Source organism: Odontesthes bonariensis, chromosome 10 (assembly GCF_027942865.1).
Source record: "Odontesthes bonariensis isolate fOdoBon6 chromosome 10, fOdoBon6.hap1, whole genome shotgun sequence".
Lineage (NCBI taxonomy): Eukaryota > Metazoa > Chordata > Actinopteri > Atheriniformes > Atherinopsidae > Odontesthes > Odontesthes bonariensis.
In genome coordinates this window covers 29562684-29582900 of record NC_134515.1, presented here as the reverse complement: position 1 = coordinate 29582900, position 20217 = coordinate 29562684, and the positions used below count along the sequence as shown (strand labels likewise).

Sequence of the window (20217 nt, the reverse complement as noted above, 5' to 3'; positions counted from 1 at the left end):
CCTGACTTTTCAGACTTACCTGCTCACCAGTGTATTTCATCATGTTTGTCATATCTGTACCATTCAAAATGGACACCTGCAACACATCAAGCACATATGGCGAACATCTTTTTATGAGGTCTTATATGAGCACAGTCTCTGGGATGGAATCTTCTGCAAAAACAATCCCCAGCATTGCAGAGCCTGTTTTCAGGCTGTTTTACATTCCCACCTCAGTCCCAAGTCTTAAATCCAGGTCTCTCATTTTAAAAGCATTTCTACCAATGGCGAAATGAGATCAATGATTAAGCACTCTTACCGAACCATAAAGCATGAGTTCTTTTGGAACACCAGCCACAAAATCTGAAAGAAGAAGCAAAGCTTTAGCAGGAAAAATACACAGTCAAAGCCCAGAGGACAACATAATTCCACCAATGAAGACAATTTCAGCTCAGTAATCACATGAAATATTGTGGCTGATCACTGATACTTCAGCAGTTATTTTTGCATTGTTAAAGAAATGTATTTGACTAATTGTCACCTTTTTTTATTGACTCACCTTCCACCTGATCACCACTGAATTCCCCAACAGCAACAGAGTAGCCTGTTATAAATACAAAGGCCCGGACGTCAGCTTCAGCTTTAATGGCAGACAAATGGAGAAGAAATTCATGCATTCATCAAAAACTACTAAGTTTAGTCAGCCTACCTTGGTAGCTGTCATCATGGAACTGGAACTGTTTGGTTTGGATTTGACCCTCAACAGCCTGCATAAAGTAACCAGGATAGTAAGCTTTGATTATGTCTTCCTTAGTTGCAGCGATCACCTGACCTATAATGTGGACAAAAGAGGAAAACATTAAGGAAAATTATCTTTTTGATTTTGGCTTTGTCACATCAGTTTTGTTTGTCCTATGTACCTTGCCAAAAGTAGCTGCCTGGTCCACCCAGTACCACTTTGCCATCCTGAAAGATAACACATCAATTACAACAACAGAAAAAAGATTTTCCAAGAAGCTACTGGTGGGGAACGAACACAAATATAGTTTTTACCACAGTGAAGTCAGCACTGAATCCCCCCTGACAGTAGCCTTGTCCCACCGCATCACTGAGTTCTGAAACACATAGTAAAATGTATTATTTTTAACTCATTGGCAGAATTATTTGTTAATAAACCCTCTGATTTTAAGTGATATCCAGTGACATGGATAAATTAAAAAAATCCATCATCTTATTTTCTCATAGGCAGGTGCATTGTGCATAATGACCAATTTGAAAAGTGGTGACCGTCACCTGTCCGACATGGGGCATACTCCACAAATTTAGTGAAATTCTGGACTGAGAGGTAGCAGGTTCCTGTAGCGTCTGAACGGGGGACATCCTTTTCAGTCCGCCAGGAGTAAAGAGGGGCACAGGCCTGAAGGTGGAGAAAATAAATGGGGAGTGTCAGGGAGGAGATGTGATGATGAACGGGATGAGCTTTTAAGTAGGAGATGTTTTTCCAGTTGCAACAACGCTCGGGTGAGCTCAGGGGGAGTCTCAGGCTGAGGTCAGTGGTACATCTGGAGCAGAGCAACTATTTTAACTCAGCTCAGGTCACAACCCATACAATCAGACCAAACAGCAGGTAGCTAAACTTTGATGTCACATGTGGGCACAAAACTTCTTTACAGGAGTTTTTCTTCTCTGGAGGTCCACTCTGTGCTTTGTAATATAAATAAATATTTGTTGTTTTTCCAATTTCTTTCATTCTTTTAATCTATATATGTTATTTGACACGAATAAAAGTTAATCAATCTTGATCTAAATCATCAGTGGCACACAGCAAAACTGAAACTTTGCCCAATCCAAGATCCTTCTTTGAGAGGGGACGGGGGGGTTGGGGGTTATCTTACCAGAATGGTGTCACCGTGAGAACGCACAGTAGCGCCAAACCATTGGTGGGACTTGGAATCAACCTGGTGTTTTGTGTCGTTGATCAAGACAGAGCGATCCCCTGGGAAAAATACAGAAAAAAAAGTTGTACGAGTTATACGAGTATGATAAAACATGCATTCCATAAGCTCGACCTCAAGTATCCTAATTCTTCCGTCTTTCCCCTCTCACGCTCTTGGAAACATCTGTGCAATTGGCAGACAGCAGGCTGGAAGACTCCAGTTACACCATTTTTCATGCAAAGATCATCTGGGTGAGAGTTTGCTACAACACCACTGTTCAAGAAATGGTAGTGGTCTTTGCTTGGCCAGGTTTGGACTGGACTGGACTGGCTTGACCCTGCTGACCTTCTGCTCTGTTTGGCCACCTGGCCAGTAACACTGATCCCCCACTTTGACAGCAGCAGGTGATATGACAGATGGTCCCAGGAGTCAGGTTTAAACACAACTTTATTGGAAGACATATGTTACATCTGTGCTGCAATAAAGAATGAAATGCAAACAAATTGATTTGGCAAGGAGGACTCTCCACCACCACAGAGCTCATACAAGGATATGAGACATCTGTAGGAGAAGGGCACAGCATAATCGGGTAGGAGTGATGGATACTGCTACTGATAGATCAGGACTTTTGTGAATGCAAAGAAAAAAAAAAAGGTTCCTCATCATGCCTGTTTCCAGTCTTTAGTTCCAGCCAACTAGGCAGCCTGGAGCTGAAGATGAAGGTCTGCTCCGTGTCTTTGTGGAAACAGCCTCGGGAATGGGGTCCAAGGAAAACATACACACTCTGGCCTGGCTTCCTCACAGCAACTTCCCAGTCTTCTCTGTTTATGCACACTCTTCACTCTCCTTTTCTAAGTTTTAATTTTCAACACCATCTCCATTTTCCTATTCCTTTTTCTCACCCACATCCCTTTGTCTTTACAGTCTATTCCCTAATTTGCTTACAGGGAGAGACGCTTTTCCTCACCCACGACGTTTAACAGAGAGAATATCGATTTTTAATAACCTGGCTACATTTCTGCCTAATCTCCATCTCTGGGTTTTCCTGCTACATTGTAGGCCAATGACAGCCACCCCTGCTCTGAATGTTCAGAAGGGCTTTAACCACATCGGCAACTGCATGTCCAGCACTTAAATAGAAGCTTGTTACTTTAACTAATCTGTATTATCTACATTGTATTTTTTTTTTTCTAAATATCTTCCATACAGGAGAATTTCATTGGAAAATGTATATGCAAACCCACAAGGTGGAGTTTAAAGCTGAAGAGTTAATCAGTTGGGTTACATGGCACTGAAAGGATCGGATTATTGGCTAAATTACAATAAGACTGAGTTGCTCCTTATTTGAGCTAGGGTAATTATCCTTGGATATATGGCGGTGAATGAATGGAATCAGGGGCACAAAGCATGTCATACTCCGATACGATAGGTGGCGCTGTACCCATTTCAACTATTGCTAATAGAGCCACTTCCGGTTGACCGCTTCACCACCACCAACAACAACAGACTCAGATATTCGAGAAAATGTCGAACGAAGAGCAAGATGAAGCTACGTCCCTCTACATTTCGTTTGTGATGAGCTGCTTATTGCACAAACGCGATGCACAACGGCGCATTCTCCATCGCGTTGTTTGTTTCTTTCCGACGGCGGCGACAACAGTGATATCGTCTCTTCAGACTTCCGGGTCACGACCCCGGGAAAAAACCTTGAGCATGCGCAGAACGCAAAGTCTAATCCACCGCGTGCTTCACCGTCTACATGCACGTTTAATTTGACTTTCAAACGAGTTATCTCGGGGTCTTAATCCGATCGCCAGTAATCCGATCCAATATCTTGTCCGATTAAAGTGTCTTATTGTAATTTAGCCAATAATCCGATCCTTTCAGTGCCATGTAACCCCACTGACTGTGTTGGCCTGAGTCATGTTACCAAGGCTGGCAAGCATGGAGCATTGTCCTTTATACTGTATAACAAAGACCAGTTATTTTGCTGTGGAAGAGACAGAAATCACAGAACCGTAAGCCCCAGAAGAAGCGCAGTAAAGTTCTCACATGGCAGTGATTGTTCTGTGTGAGCATAAAGCCTGGTTTATAGTCGGTAACGCAAGACGCAAAGCAAGACGCAAGAAGAAAAGCAAGCCCTTGCGCGGTTGCAAGCCATTAACATACGCGCAAGACGCAAGCGCAAGGGCAGTTAAAAGAAGTATAAAGGCTGAGTTATACTTCTTTTAACTGCCCTTGCACTTGCGTCTTGCGCGTATGTTAATGGCTCGAGACGTTTATACTTCATTTTGCTTTGTCGGCGGTTGCGTGTGCTGCGTGGCGATTCACCGCCAGGACAGTAGGTGGAGTAGCGGGTTTTTTCAATGACAAGCCTACTACGATGAAAGGAAATTCACCGCCAGGAGCTCTTTGGCAAGTCTCTCTTCCATAGATTCATGCTTCTTCTTCTTCTTCTTCTTGTAAATAGCCGGTATTTTGTCAGATTTTCAACACCTTGGGGGTCTAAAATACTACTTTCTCGCCTGAAAATGTTTCAAATGTTGCTAAAGTTATATATTTACAGAGTTTAGCCTATAGCTTAAGGGAAATCAGCTTTTCAGGCCGGCTGATTTCGGCTCGGGCAGGAGTGAAGTGCACTGTGTGTAAACGCTCTGCATACTGTCAGATCGATCAAGTAGTAGGCGGTTTCGACCACAGCCAGTGGCTTGCGCTTGCGTCTTGCGTGAAGTTTAGAAAATTGAGGTGACACACGCAAGCACGCAAGGGGGGACTTGCAACCGCGCAAGGGCTTGCGTTGCTGCTTGCGTCTTGCGTTGCGTCTTGCGTTACCAACTATAAACCAGGCTTAACTCAGCCTTAAAGGTTGATAAAAAAGTTCTGCTTGTCGTCTGCAACCCGACTGAAGGCAGGCAGCTGGAGTCACATGGAATAGCTTGAGATGATAACAGTGGAGATTCACAGGGGAGATTACAGGAAAACCACAGACGAGCCACAACAGCATGTCATCTGACCAGAATCTCTCCTGGGAGGCTGGTTAGTGCAGTGTGCTGATGTGACACGGTGCCAGGCCCAGTCTCTCCAAGGACCAGCAAAGGGAGTGATGGATCTGGAGTGCGTCGATCGACTCACCCTCTACTTTGAACTTTGTGTGTGTGGACAGCCATTAGAATGGTTACAGCCTCTCATTGTAAGTGAGCGCATTTTTGTGTATGTCAATGCGGTGGAAGACAAATGGTGAAATTCACTCACCACATCAGCTGCCCCTCAGGGAGTAGCAGGAGAAGAGAGGAAGACAGAAGCAGGGCAACAGAGCTCTGGTTTCCCCCCCCTTTCCTCAGTCCCCTCCTTCCCTTCCTCCCATCCTGTATGTGCCCTCTAACACCCTCTCTGCTGCCCTCAGTCCCCTCTCCTCTTCTCAAATCCATAGACAGGCTCTTATCTCCATGGAAGAGGAAGTGGATGGGTGGGGGCTTCTGGCCACTTTGACCCAATTAGTTAGGCTAATTAAGAGGGTCAGTGGCCTGCGGGTCAGGGCTCAAACACACCAAGAAACAAGGAGACCTCTGAAACCATTTTGTTTGAAATATACTTTGCTCTTTGAAGAAAGCTACCTTTTTAGTATTGATTATGAAACAAAAACAATAAATCACTCAATGCCTTTTTTATTGCTCAAGTCTTAACTGTCAGGACTGGCAAAGAAAACACAGGCAGAGAAAGAGTAAATGAACTGCAGCAGTAAATGTCATCCGTCTAACAGCTGTTCGTCATAGCCACATTTTCATGCAGATATCATGTACAGTGAGCGCTCCCCCACTGTACGACAGCTCTACCATGATCCAGATGTCATAGCTGGCTCTGGCGCTCTAATCTGCTCCTTCAAAGCCTTTTCAAAACGTGAAGGACACTCTCTGACAGCCCAGGAGACCAACCTTGACTGAGAGGCCTCCCTGCTTATGCATGACATCACTCCCTGTGGTCTTCAGCCAGCACCAATGGATGCAAGGCACATTTTATATTGCAAGAAAAACTGCAACAAAAAAGTGGAGCAAAGCAGTGGTGTCCAATAAAAGAGGTGCATTACCAGGTTGTGAAATACTCAGTGGAACATTTCTCCCCATTGTATCATACAGGAATTTTTATGTTAGCCCAAAATACAATACTTTAATTTCTTAGGAAAGAAGCCAAACATGACGCAGCAACTGTCCCTCCAGAAGTGTGATTCATACTGTTTGTGTGAGTGTTTATGTGCGTTTTTTCAGGGCAGCTTTGACTGCCCCTTTCCTCACTTCGCCATGGCTCCATTGTGCGTACAAGGCTGATGGGGACTCTGTCAACATAGTGAAACGTGAATCCATTCATTAGACCACCTCATGGACTTCCTCGTCTTCTGCCAAACCACTTTACTCAATTTTGACTCAACTGCAACCTTTATTGTTAAGACTGACGGCTTCACTTGACATACAAACAGGATTTTTCTTTGTTGCACCTGTTTGTTATCAGTCGCTTATCTCCCTTTATATCCTGAGGCAAGACAACCTAAACATGACCCAGAGGAAGGAGGTAGTAATTCTGAAAGAAAAAAAAAGCATTCTTCAACACCCCAATCCTTCAATCCTTTTATTTTCCAAAAAACAAGACACAAGCAGCAAAAAAAAGGATTGTCAGGAGCCAAAGAAGCAACAACACTTTAGGGAAGTGAAACAGTGATGCCTAATCTGGAGAGGAAATGATCTGATGGTATTAAAAGTTAACTGAGAAGCAACAAAAGAGCATTTCAAACACCATCTCCATTTTTTTCAGCATCTTAAACAACAATAAAACAAAGACCAGTGCTATCAAAATGGAAAGAATTTTCTTTAGTGTTTCTTGTTTCCATACAACATATTAACATACTGCATGCTTGTGTGTCAATCATAAGTCTTACCTTCTGTATCAAATTCAATGGTGTGACAGTCTGATTGGCTGCGGCTCCACGGACAGTAGAACACAGAGCCCCCCTCTGTAACATTGACCTGCCTTGTGTTGGCCTTGGGGGCTCCAATCACAACACTCACCCTTTGAGGGAGAAACACAGAGAGAATTTTCTTTAGATCAAATGTAAAAACGATAACAAAATCAAAATCCTTACAGAACTGATATCAAAACTATCACAAACGGTTTGTAGCCTTCCAGGCCTATCTAACGTCAGCTTTCAGCATGATGCAGTACGTACATTTAACAGCTAAGCGAACTGTGTTGAGACTCAGATGACAAACATTTTAAAAAGCTGCAGCACTGCTTTACATGAGTCCATGCAGTCACTGGAAAGTGTTGCACAGGCAATGCTCGTGGACACATTCAGTCTTCTTGTAGTCAGTCAGAGACACAAGGAGAAACACTTGCATGGTCGCACATGCTCCCCAGGGGCCCGATTCAACAGGAAAACAAGAGAGCAGACAGGCTAAGTGGAGTCACACTCTTGTTTCTACAGCTGGGATGCTAAAAGACAGTGTCCTTGGAGCTCCGCTGTACAACTACAGGAAGGGCAGCCAACCACTTCAACAGACACTGAAGTACCGAGGTTACAGGTGAGCTCAGGAGCAAAAAACAATATAGAACAGATTTCAGAGACAAAAGAGATTAAGGAAAGGTAGAGTGATGATATGTTAATGGAGACAATCTAGATTTGAGCAAGGATAAGCAAAATTCCCAGTAGATAATGTGGCTTAAGTGGGTGGTTTAGCCATTACCTCATCCTGAACCACTTGACCCAACAAGCAGTGGAGACATTTTAATGTCGTTTTGATGTGGGTAAAGGAGGCAAGGGACCACCGAGACCAAACGGTGTCTAGGGGGCTTTAAAACAGGAAGCACACACCCTTTCCTTCTCTGGATCTGCCAATAGCAGACAAAAGTTTACATTTTGGCTAAACTTAGCATTCTGCCCCCAAGGGTAACTACTCAGTCGGGTTTCAGAAGTGCCAGATTGAGTGAAACAGCATTTAAACTGTGCAATATTCTAAGGCCTTGTTATGTCACTTAATAAATTCCACTGAATCCATCCCTTAAATTTGATGAAAAAATAATGACAGTTATTGGATATGTTATGGAAACAGTTTGTTGGTGGCAGTCAGCACAAAGCTTTCAAATCCCTGCGTGTTAGACAGGGTGGTGTGGTTTTGATTCTTCAAAAAGAGATACAGTACAATGCCAGATTCAAGTTTTACTTGGAGAGGAAGAAACATTGTCCCAACTCAGTCGATAATTTCTGACTGCAAGTGCAGATGCAGAAAAAAAATCCCATTGAGCAACAGCGTACAACCTGTGCAATAATCTAAATCACAGAGGTTTCCTGGGTATAGATTCTCCTTAGACAGCTGAAGGTCTTGCTCTTGCTATCTTTAAACTCTCACAGTCAAATACAGGGAGAGTTAGTGAATATGCACACCTGTCATCGGCAAGCCATCCAAATCTATTTGAGGAAAACCCATTTCAGACAAGCCCCATTACATTGCCCCCGTTCCAGGCAGAACATTTCTGAGCAGACTCTGAAGGAAAATGGCAAAAAAAAAAAAAAAAAAAACTTTGGAAATCATCTGAAAACACATGTATGCAATAAATAACACCAGTGGAGGAAGATGCACACAATAGCAAGGACAAGGAAATTGAAAGCCACAACATTTTCTGTTGAATCAGATCTGACCAAAGGCCAGATAAAGTTGGTTGTGGCAGATTTTCAAAGGATACAAAAATACAGGAAATAACAAGCTGATACTGCTTTAATCAGAGAGTTGGCCATTGATGCTAGTTGTTTTTTATTTTTTATATATAGTTTGCACTTATACATACAAATTCTCTTTCACACACAAACACAGACTGATAGCAATCTCAAAGTTCTGTAAATGAGTTTAAATTAGCATTTAATGGGGCCTTATCTGGAGAGGATCTAGGTCTTTCAAGCATGCCCCACCCCTATACCTTTTCTGCTAGCTATGAGCTTAAAAGGTAGTGCTTTTACATTGTTTGCATTTAATTAAGCTCTGGCTGCAGTCAACTGAGTGCCGCATTACAAATTCCTTTGTAAAAGTAGGGGCTCTTGGGATTGGCATGCAAAAATATGTAATTAGTGGGGGGCGAGCAATCCTCAGCTGTTCACCAAAGGACTGACATGAGCTGTGTTTATGCTGCTATTACTACAGTGAGGCCAGACAAAAGAAATGTAAAATTGTAGTGACAGCAGCGGCATCGCAGGTTTGATAGGTAAACAACAGAAATCCTTAAGAGGAGATACAGCTCAGCATGCATCTGATGAGCTATGAAAAGGCAGAGACTATACAGTGCATGATGTGGGACATGTTACCCTGCTCACTGACATTCCTTGAAAACATGAGATACATTTTCCTTGAGATGAACTAATATTTATTTGATAGTTTGTTAGATTCTGTTGCTATGGACATGTAACTAACCCGTTTCACAATAGAGATATTTGAGCAATGTTCTGGTGAAGCAGGGACTAGATGAAAAGCTTTTTAGAAGCATCACCCAGTTACATCAGCTGCTACACAGCAGCCACTAATGATTTCCACTGCCTAACTGTCAATTAAGCATTAATTACTACTTTATGAAAGTTAAGAATGTGTAAACAGCTTCACTGGCTGTCTCATTTGAGGGTCAAACAATCTTGGGGCAATCTACAAAAAATGTCTCACCACACTATAATCGCTAGACTGTAACCACTATTTTATGTGGGGTTGAGAAATTAAGGCCGATGCAGTGTGCTAACTTGCTGATGTGACATTATTGCGAGCAGCCATGGTTAATAGGGTTTATGATGAGGTTACAGACTGAGGTTGTCAACAGGCAAATTCCAAGGTTACACCCTCCCATTCAGCCCAGTACCCCATCATTCCACATTTAATTGTCTTCCACCCAGCTGCAAGGCTGATGTCACTTGAACACTATTATAACAATTTTAAGCTTGAAAGAGGAAAAGTATAAATCACATTTGTTGAGCCTGACCAGTGCCGGCTGCAGCCACCATCTGCAGTCAAACAGGGCTCAATGAACGCCGTGGCACATAAGCAAAGGAAGAGGGTGGGGGGTGAAAGCACTGGCGGCCTTCAAAACTCACCAATACTCAAGTAAAACATGCACAGTGGCTCATGGAATTTACACTAAGCTATCAACACATACTTGAACAATGGAGTGGTTCCATATCAGTGAAAAGAAGTAGGTAACCTGAGGGAGCATTCTATGATGCAAGTTCATCAAAGCCATGCTTACTTTGTGTAAGCTGGCTTGAGAAGACTGGTTTGACATTACTTTAAAAAAAAAAAAGAAAAAAGAAAAACAGAAATCGATAAGTATTATGACAGTGGTAATTCTTCTTTATAAACCAGGCCTTCCTCTTCAGGCTCTGAGTCCACTCAAGTAAAATAAGCTGTTTTACGCATCATCTGACACTTCTTATGTACCAAATTCATCAAACAGCTGACACATGATAAGAAGAGCAGGAAGTACAGTATGAATGGGAAGATGTGAAGAATGCAAAAATAACTTCAGCGAAAAAGCAAGAATGTTGCTCCGGTTAAGATAACAGAGGACTGCAATCAGAAACATCTTTCAAGAAGTGCATTTAAAATGACGTGGTGATCATCTAAGTCTCAGACCAAATCAAAGCTAAATAAGATTGAGGTGGTTGATTATTCTTGATATAGCCATAAACATTTTTAAACCTGAGCTGGTCGAAGCAGATGATTGGCTGGTTCTGCTGGAGGTTTCTTCCTGTTGAAAGGAAATAAACTCTGTCTCACGCAAAAAGGAAGAACACTGTCCAACTGTCCCCTCGTACATGCTCAGAAAGGGGGGGTGGATCAAAGAGAAGTTGTGTGGCAATCTTTTGGTTTCCTTACTTAGGAAACCTACAAATTGGACTGAAATGGATTTACATAAATTTGATTTTATTGGATTATGATTGGATTACAGTGAACTGGATTATATTTGGCTTGAATTGGACTGCATCTGCATGATATTTGTTGCGACATAAATCCAATTTAATTACTTCTCTAATCTGTGTTAAATTCAATATCTTCAGGATAAAGAGCAGTTTTGGCACATGAGGACAAAATATAAACACTTATCAGATTGTGCTTCACTAACTGAATGCACGCTTCTATGATTACATAACATGGTTTCAACCTAAAATTTATTTTACTGTAACTGCAAAGCTTCTTGGGAGCCACAAGGCTAGCTCAACAGCTGTCTGTGTAATCATCAGCTGAGTTTTGTTATGATGTCAGACATCAACATAGATTTGATACTTCTGCCTTATGACCTTTAAATTGTTTTTGACTGATTGTACTGTCTGGGATATCATCAGGAAAAGAAAAAGAAAAAGAATCAGTGAAAGGATGGATAGAAAATTTAAGAGAAATCCAGAGCCGGTTATGTGCTCAGTTAACATGTTAATCTAGCGTAGTTAGTGTTAGCCGGATTCTTTCATTGGAAGCCCAAGAACAAGCCGGAGAAGTCGTAAGTTAATCAAACAAAGTATTTATTAGTGGTCACATGTAAAGTATGGCAGCGCTGGACTCGGAGTGACAGAGCTCTCGCGGGAAATCCATCAACCCGAGCCCCGATATCCAGAAATAGTTCATATTTATCGTCTTCACATTTATCTTACAGAGGTTGGAATTACAAGCGACCGAGTATAATTGGCGAGTTATTATCGACATGAACAGGCCAACCATTGTCCACGTTGTGTTCTTGGGATGTGATAAACAATGCGTGTGTTTGAGTGTTGTTTTAGGCGTGTATCTAATGTAACAGACCTATCTGACAAGACATAGAAGCTGCATCTGTCCCAGTTTTTTTAGTCCAGTTATGCTATCTTAAAGTCTTGGACCATTCAAGGATATACATTGTATAGCATGAGCAGAGTGGAAAAGTACAAAATAAGAACATAGATTGTTTAGAAAAATACAGAATATGAATACATAATGTCTAAGAACAAAGCCAATTATAACATTACAAAAGAGACAACTCATGGCATCAAAAACTGGGACTTTAGACTTAAAGAGACCATGCTAAGCTTTTAATCTTGCTTTATATTACACAACTCAAATATGATCCAGAGACAGGCCTTCATTCCTTCAGTGGAGGAATTGAGTGTGTCAAAATACCACATACATCTTTCTAAGAGACAGGTTTTAAATGGTACTTGGATCAGTGGGATATGGTCCTGTTCACTCAGTTTTCATGTTCATAAATAGATCATTAACTGAGTGATGTAATACCAGACCGATATTGATTTTTCAAAGCATGTGTCAGTTAAGAGTGAGATCAGCTTTATGACTGATATGGGAAACACAAGTAGTGTGTGATGACTTACTCTAGACCGCATGGAGCCATATGAATGGTCTTGCATCCCCCTCAAAGCCAAGGCCAGACAGAAGCTGTTTGAGTCCTTACGGCTGCCATATGGACGATCGTCTATTCACACACACCACGTACACACTGCTGCTATCCAGGAGCACGAAGATGATGAGAGTAGCAGTGCCTGCTGGGATGGCGTGTGCTGACTACAGAGAGTCTACTGTGCTGAGCAGAGGCCACATTTTTTGTTGACGGTCACATGCAATTGGAAGACCAAGAAACGGAAAAAAGATCTGCATGTTGCTCTACAAGCCCGAAGCAAGCTATGTCCTTTACAGCAATTTATGGACATTTCCATATCCAAGGACTGACTTGAAAAGGGGCCGTTGTGATCTGAACCAACCAAACCAGTGTTGATAAGATAAACAGTCCGGTCTGTCGAGGATCTGATCCCACATCACAGAAGACAAAAAAAAAAGATTTCCTTTGTACCCTCAAAAGAATGATACCGTGAGGCAACAGGTGGCTTGGAAATTACAAGCAGTGTCAGATATAGTATACAGATATAGTAATGCTGTTTATGGTCACACGTGAAAAAATATGTGGTCCCCCCGATGCAATTTGTTAGCTAGTTTTAGTTTAGGCTGCATGATTTTATGCTACTCAGCAGCTCGTAGGAGTTGCTAGTCTGTTAAGTGAATCAGCAAGTCGACACCAACTACATTTAACCATCCTTGTTGTTTTTCCCCGAATCTTTCAACAAGCAGAGATAGTTTCGTATTCTACCATCCTTATGGGTGGTTTCTGGAGTTAATGTGGGAAAGGCAGCAGCTGTTTTGTCAAAAGTGGCAAATGAGAAATTCAAAACATCCTGCTACTACTGAAAAACATCAAAATGACTCGTGGTCTTGCCGATGCATTTTCTCATACCAAAAAGTCCCCCAAATCACAATTACACTACATCTCCCCCTCCCCTTACACAGTCCTATAGCCCTAAAATCCTCCTGCAGGGGGTTTCACTGCCACTGCTTCACACCTCTACACAATGGCCCCTTCAGGGGGTCCAGTACTCTCACCTCCAAATAGAGAGACTGTTGTCTTAAAACGAGTAGAGCTATAGGGTATAGGGGGTTGCAGCTGTCTGAGCACTTTGTCTCTACATAATCCAAACCCTGGCTCACCCACACATGGATTTAGACAAACTTTCACAGACAAGTGTGGCCAAAGGTTTCTTGGCATTTCCATCTCTAATATTGCATCCTAAATTCTTTTGCAAGCCAACAATGCTGTCATATGCTTATTGCTATAAAAAGGATAGTCTATCAAATTGCCATAGATGTGAGTCCCTTTGGGAGTTTGAGTTAAAACAAACCAAGCCTGCCGATAAACCCAGATTAAATCTAGCAAAGCGTGAGTCAGGACGACTCCGACCGATCGGCATTTCGGCTCCAAAGTAGACATGACATGCTCGGGGCATTCCCAGGACCAATACAGCAGAGGGTCCGTGAGCCCTTTAAAAACATCACCGCTGTCCACAATGACATATTTTTCCTGTGAAGCACAGACAGTCTCATAACATAAAGCTCCTTTTACTAATAGACCATCGAAAGTTAGAGTCATTTTGTGTGGGAAAGCATGCCCTGTAACCACACTGTATATCCTCGTGTTTCCAACCCTCTGACCTGATTACCATAGGTGCATACATTTGACGAACACAAAATTAAAGCATCATTTTTCTTTATGAAGGCCAATAAATTAAGAGAGAAATGAGTCATCATGAGAGCTCCTATGAAGGACTACAGTAAACAAATTCAGCCATCAAACAAAGGGCCTCTTTGTCTCCACGCAACGATAACTGAGGTGAAGGAAAGCTTGGCAGCCAAAATATACAAACTGAGCTCTCGCAGTTCAAATGCTTACTGGTTGGATTTAGAAAGAGTTCCACAGAAAATGACACCAGTGAAAACAATAGCAGAAATTAGGCTGATCATATATAACTCAATGGAGACAAGAAGAAAATAACTAAATAAAAATCACCCCTTTGGTTGCGAAAAGAGACCCTGATCCAATGTCAATATTAGTTTAACTCTAACCCTGTTTGAGAGGGTAAACTCCGCGAGAGTCACCAACATGGTCAGGCTGAGCCATATCTGGTTTAGTCATGGCCAAACTATCTGTAACTTAATGCACATCACTGAAACGCATTAACCAGTCTCATTAGTTCATAAACACCGGACCAGACCTGTTATTATTTACAGCCCCTGACCTGTGACCTTTTCTATCTCGGTATGATCCACTCCCTTATCACTGCATGGCACCAGAAAAAGTCAGAGGAGCCAAAAAAAATAAATAAATCACCCTTCAGAATCCCTGTAGTTCACATTGAAGAAGTAATTCATGGGGACCGACATTCGCAGATTACAGCTAGACTGTGAAAAAAAAAAACGCATACACACAAAACAAGAGAATAATATGCTATCCTGCCCTTCCTGTGTGCATCTGATGAGAGAACTGTCACACACAGTTCACAGACACTATCCCCCAGGCGTTCCACCATGGTGGGCCATCCACCCGTCCAAATTGAATTTTATTGCTCAGGCCAAAGGGCAGGGCAGATGCACATTTATTAACTCATTGTCAAGGATTAGCATCAAAGTTGGAGAAAGTAAGCCTTTGTGTATGTTGACTTGACAAGGAGTATTTATGGATGGAAGAAGTATCTTAACTTCTCTCTGCTTCTACATCTGCCATCCGTCTCATTTTGCAAATATTACGACAGTCTAACCAGAGATAAACATGTCTGTCTAAGAGCAGCAATAATTTCAAGGTTGGTGCCAGGTTCACAGCAGCTCATCCTGCGCAGCCCGAAACTGACCTCACAGGGTTGCAGCTACTCCCCCACTCCCCACATCTCCAAAGTGTGGGTGAGGATGATGTGTTGGCAAAAGAGGAGATAACAAAAACTCATTTCGTGTCCAAGATGTTTTCACGTGAAAACCTCAGAAAAACAGTCGATGGAAAATGGCAGATACATGTAGTATGCAGATAACGGGATAGGTCATGGTCTTAAATGCTTTCTCTCAGACTTTGTTTTGTTTGACATTTAACTTTGGAAAAGGTCTTTGGGAGGAAGACCATAGGGCAATTCACTGTAGGAGGCTGCATTTGAAGACTGTTGCTGCTTTGCACATACAAACTTTTGTATCCGCCCCCAAGAAGCAACGTGTCTTAACTGTAAAAAAAAAAAAAAGTTCAGATTAAGTCATCCGTAAGATGACGTCTACATTGTCTGGTACTTAATGAGATAAGGGGATATGATGGGGAGAGGGGCTAGACAGTGGGGGGGAAGGTCTGGGCGATGGATGAATTAAAAAGCCCTGTAGAATGACATCAGCATAGGAGTGAGTAAGAGAGGGGTGTATGCATAAGCTTCACATCCTAAATCATACCATTCCCCTGAAGACCCTGCTTCCCAGGGAGAAAAATAAGTCCAATGGCAGCAGGCTTTTATAGAGACAGCGAAGGCCCAGAAAGAGGGGGAGGTGGGGAAGTGGGGGAGGTCTCCCTAGTGTCTGAGTGTCTGCCGTCCAGGGAAATGGGGAGGAGGAACAGGGAAACTAATGCTGCTGCTGGCGGCCCACTCGGCACATAGCCCTTTCTCAAATCTCAGCATGCTGGCTCGTTCAACAGTGGTCTGCTGGTGCTCAGCAGACACGGCCAGGAAGTCTGAATATTTCCGAGTGAAAGTTATGTTCATGATTATTGCAACTACAGGGCTGCATCCGAGGCTCTTTAACAGAAATGCAGTACTGGCATTAATTAAAATAACCTTCATCCCCAGTTATGTTCTCTAGACACTACTATGTGTATTTATTAGATATGACCACCGTAAATGAGTTTAAGTTCCAAAAGTGACACACGCAGGGTGTCATAGGGGTTTACATCCCCACGGACCCAAAAGGCACCCACACAGGCAGCTGCGCTTCATATTAAACAGAACGGGACTGCTTAAGGTTGCAGAGCAAGTTTGTTCAGGTGTTGTAAGTCTAGTTCAGATTTGAGGTTTAAAAATAAATATCCCTTTGTCGGATAATAAGTGAGAGATTGATTTATTTCAGTTTTCTTATGTTAGAGGTTCGTCCATTTGTTTCACGATGAAACACCCACTCCCTTAATTTGGCGTTATTTGGGATTAAATCAGAACAGAAAAGCATTTTCCTGGACATGTTCAATTACAGTTAGGTGCACGCACGACGAGGGTGTGTGCGCTGTGCGTAAAGCATGTATCCAGGAGTATACATAGAATTTACCCTAATGTTAGAGCCACAACAGTATCACACAAAATAAATGCATCTCCCATGGGAAATCAGGTCTGTAACTTTAACAGAGAGCTGTAGGTGTTAGAAAATTTGGTTAAAAAAAACAAAAGCACAATCCAATGGAAATTCTGAACGCTGTGAGCAACATATTTGCGTACAAATGGGGACTGTTGAAGTGGCTAGATTTAACTGTACACAAATGTTACGGAGTTAAATCTAAAAGAATAAATAATTACTGTGTTTTTTTAAAACTTTTTCTATCTTTACAAAGACTCAGATTTATTTATTTATTTTTTTTTTGGTACTTTGTATATGTAAGAAACTCACCTGGCAGATTCAGACAAATAAAAGTCAACAGCATAACCGAAGTAGCTCCCGTTGGGTCCACTGTAAACAGCTGGGTTTTCCATATCAAGGTTGAATGCCTCGCAGACAGGCTGAGAAAAGGTGACTATGAGCCCGATGATACAAAGGAACGAGCGGGCGAAAAAGACTACTGTCCCCGGCGTCTTTGCACGAAATCGTTCCAAACCCATTTCAAGGGGAGGGGGGGGGGGATAATCCACTGACTTTTGTTTTGCGATACTGTCCCAAGTTTTCGAGCTTTCAAGTCTGCTGATCAATTCTGACAAACAGTGAGGGTAAATGACTAAATCTGCATCTCTGTAACCCTAACCGGACAGTATCTCATTAGTGCGCCGTCAGCTCCTCTACGGCGTCCTCTTCTCCCACTCTGCTTCTCTTCAGACCCACGCCTTCTCTACTCACCTAATCAGGATACACTGTGCAGGGAGTTCCCACACCCGTAACAAAGTTTAGAAGAGGAGGAGGAGAAGGAGGAGGAGGAGGAGGAGGAGTCTGTGAATCCCTGGAAAAAAAAAATCTTCGAAGATGAAACCTCTCATCTGCTAAACTATCTGCTTTACTGTTCTCACTTACACACAGATTATTAGTTAAATGAACAATGGATCCACAATCCTCCTTTTGATTTTATCTAACTCTTATCGTGACCTTTTGAGATCAAAGTTGTTGCCAGAGAATGCAGTTTGATAAGTGACAGAAAGATCAATGAAACTTCACATCACTTTTTTTTTTTCCAAAACAAAGAATACAGCAGCTACTGCCTCATTTCTCAAATCTGAAACTGAAGAACTGACTTATTTGCATCTCTTGCATCTCAATGTGTGACCCACATGTATTTCCGTCTAATTACAGTGCTGATGTGACTGCACATACAAGATCTCCTGGTGATGTTAGGAGGGTGTGGGAATGGCTCTGTACTCCTGCTTCTGAGTCACACGAGACTGAGAAAAGTGGTTAGGCTGCAGAAAGCAACAACTCACTCCAATGAGACCTTTAATAAACCATTCCAGGCCTGCTGGAATTAGTGACTGTTGGTTTAACTGATTCAGTTGAAGCCTCAGGGATTGAACGCAGGGGCCAAATTTGGCTGTGTGGCTGTAGCAACACGAACTCTCCGTCAAGTGCTGCTCGTATTTATAACTCATCCAAGCGCCTTGACACACAAAGTAGAGTCTGAACGTAGACTGATGGGAGAAATCCAGGGTGTCTGGAGGGGCCAGTTCACAGCTGTCGAGGGCACTGGATGGTTCAAAGCCCTAATTTGAGAAGGTTCTCATTCACTCAGTCTGTTTTTAGGTACTCAAGATGAGATTGTAAATACATTTAAACAAGAGTTTAAACTGTGGTTGATGGAAAGATTGAGAACATTTAATTTCCAGCTCATATCATGAGTTCATTTTTAGACATTTCATTACCTGCAAAGCCCAAAGTGAAAAGACCACATGCCAATAAAGTAAAATTATGTATATTGTTGAAACCAGTGGGACTTATTTTAGTCACAATCCCTTACAAGATTGTGTATGAGGGGGCAAGCAAATACTTTCCTAATAGATAGTACTGGTATCAGCTTTTGCTCATCTTTATTCTCCACTTGATTGAACATCTTAGCTCTCTTCTTATCTCTACACCCACAACAATCTGTTTGAACTGTTAAAGCATCAGAATTTGAGATAAGAGAAATATTTCTTTCAAGTATTCTCTCTATCTCTCTCTTCACACGTGTGTATGTAAGAAGAGACAATGTAGCATTGTACACAAGTGTATTTATTGAGCATATTTTGTGCAAGAGGACAGAGCTTATCCTCCTTTCGATGATTGGGTCAGGCCAAGTGAACAGTATTTTCCATCTTGATTTTTCTGTTGAAAAAAGGGGGTGTGGTTTTTATGCCAATGCCTGGGCTTTGACATCATCACTCAGCCACCATGGCAACACATCTGAGGTGCAGCATAACACTTATAGAATGTTTAGCAGGGCTTTACACAGCTGGCCAACTATTTTAAGTATAGAAGTGACACACATCCACTTCTGTAGGCCTGCATTACATATATTCATATATGTAGAGAGAGCAGGATTTGCATGCAAGAGTACAAATACATCTTCTTCTTTGCTAACTTAGAACATGATTTACAGAAGGGTGTGACATACTATTATTAATAGCACCACCAGAACATCACTAAGTGAGTTATATTCACACATTCAGTTCACACCTAAAGTTAAAAAAAACAACCTTCTCTTATTTTCTCAGTGTCTTTGTTTTACTCTGATATGATAACTTTGATTAGAAATGTAATGTTAAAAAGAAAAGGTATGAAGTCAGCCTTCAGGAGCTTGATGTCAGCAGATTAACATTGCAATAGTTTCTAATAGCATAAAACACTTAAATGTCTGACTCAACTGCTAGCAGTTCAGTTTCACTGGGTTTGAAAATGCTAACAATAATGATGAATGATAATAATGTAATAATATTAACAATATTTAAATAGATAATAATGAAAAGAAGAAGAATGGAAAGAAAACAACTGGTTTCTTCAGATAAAAGCCAATAGAAACTGATTCAAATCATTCAAACTAATGGTTTTGAAAAACTCGAGAAATCGAGTTTTAAGAGGAGATTTGAATTTGCCTGCCTGAAATGTAAACATGGAAGTTCTACAGCAAAGGCCTTCAGAAATCGGACTCCAAAAAGAAAATGAATGCTTAGTGCTGGACTGGCTTGGATTAGCAGTTACAACATGCATCAGCCACAAATGAGAGACACCAACCTCTGTCATCTCATTTCCCTCACAGTTAGAGGATACTGATGGGCTCCATGGGGGTAGAGAGACACTCCAACAGTTGCCATTAAACTACTGTTTGTCTTTTAAGTCAAATAACAAACACAATTTTATCACTCTGAAAGAGACAGCAAATAAAGGCCACATCAGGTATCCCAGTAATCCATGACCACAGACAATTCACCTTTCAGTAAAAGGATCTAACTCCTTTTAATTTTTTTTTTTTTTTTTTTTTGGTAGTCTGTTTGATCCTTTCAGATGTACTGGGTTTGGGATTAATTTAGCTGCTGTTAAAAAGGTTTGTTGAACAAGGAAATTGAGGACAGAGATGGAACATGTGGTCTAAGAGCAGAGGGCTATATCATCATGTAAAACTTAGCCAAGAATTTGAGTAGGATGGGCGACTTAAAACTGTAACCCTGAAACCTTTCTTGAGATGCTTATTAATTACACAAAGCAAACTTTCCTTCCATCTCCTTCCTCTCCTC

The 20217-nt window shown here is 41.7% G+C and overlaps 1 protein-coding gene across 1 annotated transcript in view; it reads right to left on the bottom strand.

Annotated features, from left to right (window-relative positions):
• itga5 (integrin, alpha 5 (fibronectin receptor, alpha polypeptide)) overlaps positions 1-17371 on the bottom strand; it is a 35162-nt gene extending 17791 nt beyond the window's left edge. Inside the window, exons 1-10 of the mRNA XM_075475208.1 lie at positions 16919-17371; positions 6844-6974; positions 1875-1975; positions 1273-1396; positions 1033-1094; positions 900-945; positions 689-811; positions 539-583; positions 299-342; positions 20-76 (exon numbers count right to left, since the gene is read on the bottom strand). Coding sequence (XP_075331323.1) covers positions 20-76; positions 299-342; positions 539-583; positions 689-811; positions 900-945; positions 1033-1094; positions 1273-1396; positions 1875-1975; positions 6844-6974; positions 16919-17127 — 942 coding nt within the window. The 5' untranslated portion in view covers positions 17128-17371. The remainder of the gene's footprint in view (positions 1-19; positions 77-298; positions 343-538; positions 584-688; positions 812-899; positions 946-1032; positions 1095-1272; positions 1397-1874; positions 1976-6843; positions 6975-16918) is intronic.
• Between the last annotated feature and the right edge of the window lie 2846 nt (positions 17372-20217).